At 25.9% G+C, this 12317-nt stretch overlaps 1 protein-coding gene across 4 annotated transcripts in view; it reads left to right on the top strand.

The window, feature by feature from the left end:
* Positions 1 to 12317, top strand: part of LOC122505843 (5-hydroxytryptamine receptor 2A-like) — an 837584-nt gene that overhangs the window by 546993 nt on the left and 278274 nt on the right. For all 4 annotated transcript variants that reach the window (XM_043617694.1, XM_043617695.1, XM_043617696.1 and 1 more), the window contains exon 5: positions 118 to 647. In XM_043617694.1, the coding sequence (XP_043473629.1) occupies positions 118 to 647 (530 nt within the window). The remainder of the gene's footprint in view (positions 1 to 117; positions 648 to 12317) is intronic.

The raw sequence follows: 12317 nt of genomic DNA, 5'->3' as shown, positions 1-12317 counted from the left end.
AAAGAATTAATTACCTCTTAATATAATATATTATATAGTTTAAATAGAAATTAAAACATAACGCTTTTATTATATGTTTTTTTAAAATTAAATTTAAAAATAGCAAATAATTCTCAGTTTCAGTCGCAGTTAGTGGAAAATGTTGAGTATGTCAATTATGTGGAAGGAAATGCTTCTCAACCCGAGTCTCAGTTACAATCAAAGGAAAATGTTAATTTCATATTTTACGTGGAACCTGAAGATTTCGAACATCAACCTCAGTCAGTAGATAATGTGGATAAACAAAATTTTGAACATCAGCCTCAGTCAGAAAATAATGTGAATAATGGCCCGAACACAGAAGGAGAAGACGTTGAACGTCAAACCCTCTCAGAAAATAATGCGGATAATTATCTGCATATACAGGAAGAAGATGTTGAACTCCAAGCACAGACAGAAGATAATTTTAATAATGTTTCGAACACAGAAGAAGAAGACGTTCAGCGTGAGACGCAATTAGAAAATATTGAGGATAATCGACTGTATACACAGGAAGAGAGTGTTGAACACCAGGCACAGTCAGCTGAAAATAAGGATAATGGTCCGAACCCACAAGAAGATATGGAACGTCAAACACTAATCTCCTCTAATCCTTTCGTAAAAACGAGGTGCGTAAGATGGACTAACTTCAAGTGTAGAACTTTTTCTTGATTGGCTCTTTTTCAAAATCCTTTACTTTGATTGGATATAATCGTGACATTACTTACTGATGTCAAAGCAGCTAACTTCAAGTGTAGAACTTTTTCCTCATTGGCTGAATTTTATAATGATAGTGACCTCACACTTTTATATTTTCGTTTTTCTTTTTTAAAATTAAAAAAATAATTAATTAAAATTATTAACTAAAAATTAACTAAAAGTAGTTTATTATAATAATTTTTATTTATGGTTTGGTTTGTAATAAATTAAAAGTTTAATATTAAAATATATTTAATTTTATGATTCATTTTAGACGCTTCAAAATTGTTGCGCGCGCATCTTTTTTCCAAACAAAAATAGTTTGTTCGCTACAGCTATGTATCCTCACCTCAGTGTGAAACGCAAAGTTTTTGGTACGAAACATTACAAAATGTTACAAGTGTTAGCAATTGTCAGCCATTTGCAAAGTGTGACACGTGTATCGTTTCGATAAGAAGTATGGACTGTTATTTGCCGAGTGATTTTTCTTCTGAAAGTGTTGATTGTGAATTTTGTGGTTTTGTTTTTTGTACATTGAAAAAAAGTTAAAGTACATTACATACGATACGTACGTAAGTATTAAAATACATGTAAATACAAATTAAATTCTTTGCTAATATTATTTGTATATTAATTAGGAGGAGTTTGTAAATATAATGTGAATTATTTGATTTATTAATTTTAAGGATTTAATTAATTTAATTAAAGTTAAAGACATTAATTTAATTAAAGTTTAAAGGAATAAAGGACATTTGCCTGTTACTTTGATTTCTGAATGTAGAATATTGATTGCTTTTTTTTGATTCTGATGTTTGTACATTACATAATTATATTATAGTGGTAATAATTGTGATTTAATATTGATTTATATTTGTTTTCTTAATCTTAATTATTGATTTTTCAACATTTTGGTAGTTAGTTATTATTATTTGGAAAAAACTTTATAAATATTAAAGATAAGTACTAAAAATAACATGTGATTACGAGATACCAGATACTTGATAAACAGAGATTTAGTCAAGAGGTACTAGATTAACAGATACTAAACAGATACAAACCAGATACAAAACAGAAAAGCTTACAAAAAATACGCATATGTGACTGTCCACGAGAAAACAAGGCTTAGGTCCAAAAAATCAATTTTGATTTTTTTATGGTAATCGACAGATTTTATGTTGCTTTTTCAAATGCAAAAGTCAAAAGTTAAAAATATCAATTACTTTCGACAATATATCGTTTTAAAGATGGGTATGTTAAGCGTAGTTAACCTCAATCGTTGACTCTCCACGATAAAACACGGCTTAGGTCGAAAAAATCAATTTGAGTTTTTATGGTAATCGACAGATTTTATGTTGCTTTTTCAAATGCAAAAGTCAGAAGTTAAAAATATCAATTACTTTCGACAATATATCGTTTTAAAGATGGGTATGTCAAGCGTAGTTAACTTCAATCGTAGTACTTCAATCGCTCGCCCTGTGAAATTCACGTTTTGGAGCTAAGCCTTGTTTTCTCGTGGACAGTCAAATATATTTATTGTTGATAAAATATATAAAAATTAAAGATAAGTACTATTGATAACATGTGAATACGAGATACCAGATACTTGGTAAACAAAGATTTAGCCAAGAGCTACTAGATTAACAGATACTAGAATAAAAGATAAAAGAATAAAAAATATAAACAGATACAAAACAGAAAAACTTACCAAATATATACTTATATTTATTGTTGAGAAAGTATAAATAAATACATAACAAATTTAGATGAAAAGATGAATAGATACCTTCCTTACATTCTTGAGATAAGACGAAATTAGATTAATAGATGAAGATACATTCTTTACATTCTTAATAATCTTCAATAAGAAAGGAAAAGATAAAAATTCCAGTTACTGTTAAATGTGACAATAGTAACATTATTTACATGTGTTCTGAAGTAATTAATTTTATGAAAAACTATTTTTTAGAAGCGATATCTTTTCAATAAATTAAAAGAAATCATGTCGAACAAATAAGAAACTGTTAATTTAAGTGTTACAGATTTTAATATTATACTTACTGAAGAAGGAACGTTAAATGATACTCATATTGATGAATTCGAAAAATTATTGAGAAGAGAATCAAATTCTGCTTTTAGCATGCAAAACACAATTGTATTTATATACGTTTGAATTTATTAGTCTGATTGAAAAAGGTAAAAAGCATATTCAAATACTTTTTAGTGGACCTATCAAGAAAGGTCATTCGATTTGCACTTATTATGATGGAATGAGACATTATATTTATGATAGTCTTAATGAAGGATGTTTAAATGAAGATCAAAGGAAATATTTAAGTAGATTATATCCTTTTAAACCTCCAGTAGTTTTCACAACTGTTGATCAACAACCAAACAATAGTCTTGCTTGTGGAATATATGCAATAGCATTCGCAACATCGATATTTTTTAATATTATGCCCCACTCTGTCAATTACTATTATTATAACATGAGAAATTATTTAATGTTAATGTTCAAAAACAATCGTTTAAGTAAATTTCCATCAGTAAGGTCGACTAATATTAGAACTATGACTGTTGAATATAATTGGGAGTGTCTTCTTAGGAATCGAGCTAGAGAAAAAAGTTTCCAAAATGAAGAAAATAAAATTGTTGACAATAATTTATCATCGCTGAATTCAACCAGCAATGTTTGTAAAAAAAATTTTGTTGATAGTTTAGAAAATTTGCCTTTAATTCCAGCAAATGATGTTAATAATATTTCTATTGATTCAAGCAATGGAATATAAGATACAAGATTAATAATAACTGAGAAGCATGAAGAAAAAAGAGCTATGGTTCATTTTCCTGAAGAAGAAGAAAAATATAAAATCATAAAACGTCAAAAAAAGCTGCTTATCAAAAAAAATATCGACAAAAAAAGCGAGAAAATAATAAAATTGTTCGCTCTGAATCATTGGATTCTAATGAATTCATTAGTGCAGCGCAAACTTTAAATACGAGGCCCCAAAGCACATCTACAGCTTTATCATCAGCAGAAGAAAATATTTCTACTTCTAAAGTTAAAATGTCAATTCGTGACAGAAATGTTGCTTACAAGCGCACCTCTCGACAAAATTAACATACTTCTGTTCAAAAACAAAATCAGTCTGATATTATTTCTAAGTCACATATAGAGATAGGTTATTGTAATGAAATGAACATTACACGTGATCATTCTTATGTAAAACTTTGTGAACATAAAGTTAACAGTGAATTATTTATAAAATCAAAAACTAATGATGATTGTAATGATTCAAGAAATGTTACAAAATATACTAATTTAAAAAATGAAAATCAAGTAAAAAAAAGATCAATAATACGTTCTTTAGAGGAAGAAGAACAACATCAAGTCATGAAACATCAAAAGAAAGCTGCTTATCAAAGAAAGTTTCGACAAAAAAAACAAGAGAATAATAGAATTCTCAACCCTCAATCACTTTAAACAAAGGACAGTATTATTACGGTGTCAAAATCAAATATAAATTTAGAAAAATCCTCTACATCTGTTACTACATCTTTGGCAAAAGATAATGTAACTGTTACAGCAAATTTATCAAATACTAATATTTCCGGTCGTCAAAAAAATGTAGCTTATCGAAAAACTCATTGCCAAAAAAACGGGCTTCTGCACAGAATCAAAATTTTTCTGACAGTATTTTAGTCTCGCATATAGAAGAACATTTTGCTGGTGCGATGAACATTTCATGTGAGCATTGTAATGCTAAACATTTCCAAGCAGAAAGAGTATCTTATAAAAAAAACTCATTTCATGATTGTTGTAAACATGGCGAAGTCATTCTTGAAGATCTACCTGCTCATATTATCACTCATATTACAAAATTTATTTGATGGCACCCACGAATTATCTGGGAATCTTCTTTATAATATACGACCTTACAATAATTCATTTGGTTTTGCTTCTTTCAACGCTAACTTAGTTAATTTTAACAATAGACGACCAGGACCATATTGTTTCAAAATACATGGTCAGGTTTATTATCAAATGAATACATCTTTGTATGCAGAAAGAAACGATACTCCTTCATTTGGACAGTTATTTATTGTTGATCAAAACGAAGCTTCCGAAATTCGTTGTAAGAATAATGTTCAATTAAACCGAGATATTGTTGATGGAATTGATACAGCCCTTCGGGATTGTAACCTATTTGCACAGTCCTACCGTATGATGCATGAAGAAATTAAAAAAACAATGACTGAAAATAATGCAGAAATTGAGCCTGAGATGCAATTATTATTTTCATTAAAGCCTGGGATGGATAGTAGACGTTATAATTTACAAAGTGTCAATGAAGTTGCAGCAATTTTTACTACAACTGGGGTGCTATTCTGTAACTTCACTTCACATTCACTTCACATTCACATTGAAAGTGAAAAGTGAAGTTAATGGGGAGTGAATGTGAAGTGAATGTGAAGTGAAAGTGAAGTGAAAGTGAAGTGAATGTGAAGTGAAAGTGAAGTGAAAGTGAAGTGAATGTGAAGTGAAAGTGAAGTGAAGTGAAAGTGAAGTGAAAGTGAAGTGAAAGTGAAGTGAAAGTGAAGTGAAAGTGAAGTGAAGTGAAGTGAAAGTGAAGTGAAACTGAAGTGAAAGTGAAGTGGAAGTGAAAGTGAAGTGAAAGTGAAGTGAAAGTGAAGTGAAGTTACAGAATAGCACCCCTGCTGATGGTGATATTCCAGAATCATATGTTACCATATATAATAAGAATACAAAAAGTTTACAATATATAAGTTCTATGAATCCCAATGTTGAGCCATGGATATATCCTACCAAACTGCCTCTGACAGACCAGATATTGTATCGCGTGTTTTTACCATAAAAAAGATAAACTTATTAATACTATTGTAAAGGAACAATTATTTGGCGAAGTGATTGCTTATGTGTATGTCATTGAATATCAAAAACGTGGATTGCCGCATATGCATTTATTAGTGACTTTGAAACAAAATTATAAAATAACAACACCCGAGATTGTAGACAAATATATTTCGGCAGAAATTCCAAGTCAATCAGAAAATGTTATACTTCATGACATCGTTATGAAAAATATGATTCATGGCCCATGTGGAAATTGGTGTAAAGATAATAATAGTAAATGTTTGAAAGGTTTCCCAAAGCAATTCTGTTCTGAGACAATAATGGATGAAAACGGATACGCAACGTATCGCCGCCTTAATACAGGACAATACGATCGCCTAAATGGAGGAACTACAGATAATCAATACGTTGTTCCATACAATCCTAAATTACTTCAGTTATTTAATTGTCATATTAATGTAGAAGTAGTTTCAAGTATTAAATCCGTAAAATATTTGTATAAATATATCTTTAAGGGACTTGATGCTGCTGCTGTAGTAATTACCGATAGTAGTAATAATACAAGTTCTTTAGAATACGATGAAATAAAAAAGTTTATTGAAACTCGATATGTTAGTCCTGTTGAAGCATGTGATAGAATATTTGGTAGACCATTACAGAGTAAAAGTCATTCTATTCTCCGATTACCTGTTCATTTAATTAATCGGCATACTGTAACCATTAGTGAAGAAGCAAATGATGATGCTATAAATGAAGCTTTACAGAAACGGACTATGTTATTAGAATACTTCGATTTAAATAGGCGTGATCCACAAGCTAGACAATATACACACATACATACACACATACATCCGGACATTTGTTCCTCTCGACGAATTATATATACTACACTTGAAAATTTGTAAAAATAATTGATTCTAAAAAATTCGGAAATAGACATCTCTATAAGGCTTCCTTTAAGAGGAAGCAAAAAAAAGTAAAGAACTGAGAAAAAAGATGACTTTAAAAAAATAAAGATATATCTCTTGAGTAACAGTCTCGGACAAAAATTTATAGCAAAAGTAGGAACGATTTTAATAAACAAAAGTAAATTTTTAATTTAATATCCTCTGTTTATGGCTTTCTTTGACAGTAGAGATGTTTTTTTGCTAGCTAAGTGAAAAATAGTTAAAAATTGTTTATTTAGTAACGTTTTTCTTTCATCACTATTTTTTAAAATATAAATTGACTATGGAAGATTTTAAATGTTACAAAATTTAATTAACATATAGATTATTTTGATTATAAAAAGGTTTTCTATAACTTTTATAAGTACTTTTGTTAAAAAAAATTAAAAAATTAAAAAAAGGATTGCGCAAGAGAAAAAACGCGCGCGCGGCAGCGCGCGATCGTTCTCGTAAAAATAAATACGGCTTTACATCTTGAAGCTTATATCACCCCCAACAAGTTCTAAGTATTTTCCCATTTTCCGTTTGTCAATTAGCAGCAGTATATAAAAAAATATTTCCTATTGCATAAAAAATTGAAAGTCAAAGAAGACACCATTTCACTTTTTTGACTCGCATTTAGAAAAAAATAAACTAAAAATTCATACTAAAATTTACAATTATCTCTTATTAATACTACAACAAAAATGAACTTTGATTTTTTCATTTTGCAAACTTTAATAAAAAGTAGGAGACTGTTTCTATTTACCCCTAAAAACTGGAAATTCGAGGTAAATAGAAACAGCAGAAATTTCAATAATATTTCTTAAAATATAAATGAGAAAGTTATTTCTATCAAATACAACACTATAATAAGAGAGAATAAGAGATAACGGGAGAGAATGAGAGAGAATAGGAGAGAACAAACCTTTATTTGGGTAATGTGTTTCAACTTTTGGCATGATTTATTTTTAAGCTTATGTAATGCATTATTATTTATTAGTTTTAATTATTATATAAATAACACAATTTTTTATGTAATTCTTTGTATCTTTTAACATTTCCATACTTGAAATTAATTTTGTCTTAAATTTTGTAAGAAATAATCAACTGTTTCTATTTACCCCTAAATTTTTGCAAAGTTGAAAAATTTAGAGGTAAATAGAAACAGTTGATTATTGCGATTTAATGATACCCATATTTTTTTCTTCGCCATAAAATTGTTCCACGGAAGTGAAATAATAACTCAATACACAAGAAAACCGAAAGTATTCCAATTTAAAAGAAAAAACTTATGTTATTGGTGACACTTAACAAATCTGTTTCTATTTACCCCAACTGACCCTATTAAAATTTGTTTACCTTTTTCTGAATAATATTTAACATTCCGTTAAATAATTTTTGAAATTCTTTCAGAAATAAATGAAAAAAATTTATAATGTTGATTAATTGTTAAACAAAATTTGGTTAAAAACTTTAATTTTTTTGTATTAAAATTGGAAAAAAGTTGCGTGATCTTGATTTGTCAATTATTATTATTACAAGATTATATTATTATATATTATTTTTTTTAAAAGAAAAGAAAATTGTTTAATTTCTCTTTCTCAATAACAATTTTTTAAAAATATTCAAATTTTTCTTTAAAAATAGAGAAAAAAAGTTTGCTGATTTTCTATTTTATTCTATTTTCTATTTTTAAAGTAATAAACATTTTTTAGAATGATTAGAAAATAAAAACTAATATAATACAATGGGAGATATGCATTAAATTTTAAAAAGAAATTACAGAAAAATTAGTTAATTGAGAAAAAACATTTATTATCATAGAGTCAAAAAAACGCGTCAACCGTGAATTGAATTTCTTTAGATTTTTGGAACCGTCAAAACATTTATAAAAATCTGTAGTTTACAACGAACCAAAAACACTTTTATACTTTTTATACATTTTTTATAATAACAAATTTATGCATCATTTAAGAAAAAATTATTAACTCAAAAAAAAGGTTTGCTAAAAATTAATGGGGATGTTTTTAGTAGTCAGGGAACCTAAATTATAAAGAATTTAATTATATGCTTTTTGTTTAAAAAATAACTTTTTTGAATTTTTGTCAAATATTAAAAAATTTCACAGCCTATTTAAGGAAAGTAATTATATTTTTTATAATTCTTATATTCTTTGAATAAACATAAATTTAGAAGTAAACATAAAAAAAAATTTTGTGAAGAGGAAGCAAAATTCACTATTTGATATTAATTAATATTGTTTATAACAATTTAAATAAAATATTTTTTAAACAAAAAGGACAAATATATTCTTCAAATAAATTTAAATTAAAAAGAAAATGTGAAAAAAATTCTTTAGGGTTGAGGAATCAAAGCTAACTATTTGTTAATTAATATTGTTTATAACAATTAAAAGTGTAGTTTTTGTTAGGGGCGTTGTAAAAAATTCTTGGTCATTTTATAGAAATTATGATAATTTTTTTCATCTATTTCTAAAAACATCAAAATTTTATTAAAAATTATGTTTAAAAAATTAAGAAATTACTCAAATTTAAAAATTTTTTTTTAATAACCTTTAAAATTTTGTTAAATTATTTTCGACTTTTTTTAGAAATAAATAAAAGAAAATATAAAAATTCGTTTTGTCAGACAGAATTTTTTAACAACACTTATTTTTTAAAATAGAAAAGAATGAAAAAATTTGCTTTGTAAAAAAATAATATTTTGATTTTGTTAAAAAAATTGCGATAAATACATAGAAATTATGCAAAAAAATACTATACAAATTTTGTAAAAACAATATGATTGGCAAAATTAATTACAAAATAGAAGTTTTTAAAAAAAAAGTTGATGTTGATATATAAATACATAAAAAAATAAAAATTGTAATTATGAAATTCACAAATTCTACCTACAAATTTTTTTCATTAATTAAAAAAAGAATAAAAATTGTGATTAAAGAACATAAATTACACAAATTTTTTTCCAAAAGAAACTAAAAATTTTAAAAAATAAACAAAAATATTATTGATAAATGAACATTACGAAAATTTCTTACCTTATTTTATAAAATAACTATCTTTTGACCTTTTTTCATCGTAAACAATAAAAATTGAGATTGACAAATCGAAAAACTGTATAATTTCGATCTGTCAGGCAAAGTGTTTTTAAAAAGAAAAAACAAAAGCATACTCAAAAACTAACTTCAAACTGCGGACAGAATGAATGAATGAATGAATGAAAATACGAAGATTATTATAATATATGTAATGTTCTTTCATTCTTTCACTTTTTCTGTCCCTCACACTCTGAAGTCAGTGTTTTGTGTATTATTACTATATTTGATTCGATTTTTTTCGTAGTTTATTTTGACAATTAATTTTGACAACATTTTGACAACAAAATTTGCAAAATAAATTTTGTTATTAATTACGGTTTAATTAATTCTGTTAATAATAATTACGGTTTAATTAATTTTGTTAATTTGTTAATTACGGATTAATTAGTTATAAATAGTTGGTTCGAGGATTACGGATTTTGTGAGCAGTGGGCTGCCAATTTGAATTTTAAAATACAGAATTCGAAAATTACGGATATTGTGAGCAGTGGGCTGCCAATTTGAATTTTAAAAGACAGAATTCGAAAACTGGTAAGTTTAATTTAAATCTTTTTATTTATTATTATGAAATTCAAATCTGTTTATTTATTTATTATTATTATTCTCTCTAATTTCAAAATGTGTGTTTACCAAAAAATATAAAGAATAAATGAATAAAAATTATTAACTATATTAATTTGTAATTCAAAATTTACTCTAACAATTATTAGATAATGAGAGAATGTTCTAATTTATTTATTTATCAATTTCTTTAATTCTAAAATTATTCGACAACAACAATAACATCTTTTTTACATAAATAATTAGCAATTATTATTTTTCCATAGAAATTAAGATTTACTTTAATTTCTTCGAAATTTCATCATTTGTATTCAATTATTTCTAAAAATTCAAGCAATAATAATAATAATGCTTTTAATATTAAATAATAAAATAATTATTAATATTGAAAATTCAAAATTTTCACTGACATTGATTTTCAATTCAATTTTTATTAAAAAATTTTACGAGAATTTTATTAACAACTTTCGAAAATATAATTAATTTCTTTTAAGGAATTTAATTAAAATTTTACTAAAATATTATTTTAAAGAATTTTATAACAATTTTTGAAAATAATAATTGAAGTTTTGCCAAGAATTTTGTTAAAATTATTATTAAAAATAATTGAATTTATATGCGAACAATTTTATTAACTTTTGTTCAACTAACTGTGTCAAGAATGTAATTAAAAGACAATATTTTAATTCTTGAGAAGAATTTTTATATCTATTTATGAAAATAATTTAATTCTTGAGGGCATTTGAACCATTATGACGTCACGGCTTTAGAACAAATGCTTTGCACAAACTATGACGTTATAATGGTTCAAAATTAATATAGTTAATTAATTAATAAAATAATATAAATAAATTACAGGGTTGACACAAATATTTAATTTTATTTTTCCCTGACTTTTCCCTGATTTACAGACAAAATTTTCACTTTTTCCCTGACCATAAATACCCAGTAAAAAAAATTCGATACACGGGCCCCGGAGTTCGTATACGAGCTCGGTAGCTCGTATCTATGAGAAAACTCTCATACGAGGCTTTTCCGTAATGAGAAGTGTATAGATGCTTGTATACGAGGTGACTTTTAAAGCATTTTTCTTAATATAACACTATTTTAAAGTAAATGTAGATAATAGAAAAGAATTTTCAAAGTAAAACAAAGCTAAATTTATAAAGGAAATGAAGTTTTAAGAAAAAAAGGATAATTTTTTTCAAAAAATTTATTCACACTGAAAACAGGTTAGAATTTGATAATTCCTTGTTACTCTAACTAACCGACATTAGATATTTCTCGTATACGGTAAGCAGATTTTGTATTAAATTTAATTATTTTATATAAGAACATTTATATAATAAATAAATAATAATATATTATTAATTAGTAATGAAAAAAACTTATTTATTCTACCGCAAATACAAAATCGTGCTTACCGCATCCGAGAAATATCTAATGTCGGTAAGTTAGAGTAACAAGGAATTATCAAATTCTAACCTTTTTTCAGTGTGAATAAATTTTTTGAACAAAATTATTCTTTTTTTCTTAAAACTTCATTTCCTTTATAAATTTAGCTTTGTTTTACTTTGAAAATTCATTTCTATTATCTACATTTACTTTAAAATAGTGTTATATTAAGAAAAATGCTTTAAAAGTCACCTCGTATACAAGCATCTATAGATGCTCGTATGAGAGTTTTCTCATATTTCTCATACGAGCTACCGAGCTCGTATACGAACTCCGCGGTCCGTGTATCCAATTTTGTTTACTGGGTAAATGATATCATTCTGATTCACTCTAAAAATTATTAGATACTCAAAAAAACATTCTATTGCATTTCCTTACGCATTTCTTAAATTGTAAAATTATTCGCAAACAGCAATAACTAAATTTTTAAATAAGTATTAATATTTTAATAAAATGTAATAAAATTCGTTGCATAAATTCAATTACTTTCACTGCTATTAACATTTTTCATGGAAATCCAATTATTTAAAAAAATTGATAAAATTCGTTGTAAAAATTCCATTATTTTCATAAATTATAAAATTTTTCTGAGGATTTCAATTATTTATAATACAATTTAAAGTAAATTCCTAGAAAAATGGAATTATTCTCTTAATTTTTTTGT

Source organism: Leptopilina heterotoma, unplaced genomic scaffold, assembly GCF_015476425.1.
Source record: "Leptopilina heterotoma isolate Lh14 unplaced genomic scaffold, ASM1547642v1 Lhet_377, whole genome shotgun sequence".
NCBI lineage: Eukaryota > Metazoa > Arthropoda > Insecta > Hymenoptera > Figitidae > Leptopilina > Leptopilina heterotoma.
The sequence above is the reverse complement of the archived record's forward strand: the minus strand, read 5'-3'. Positions and strand labels throughout refer to the sequence as shown.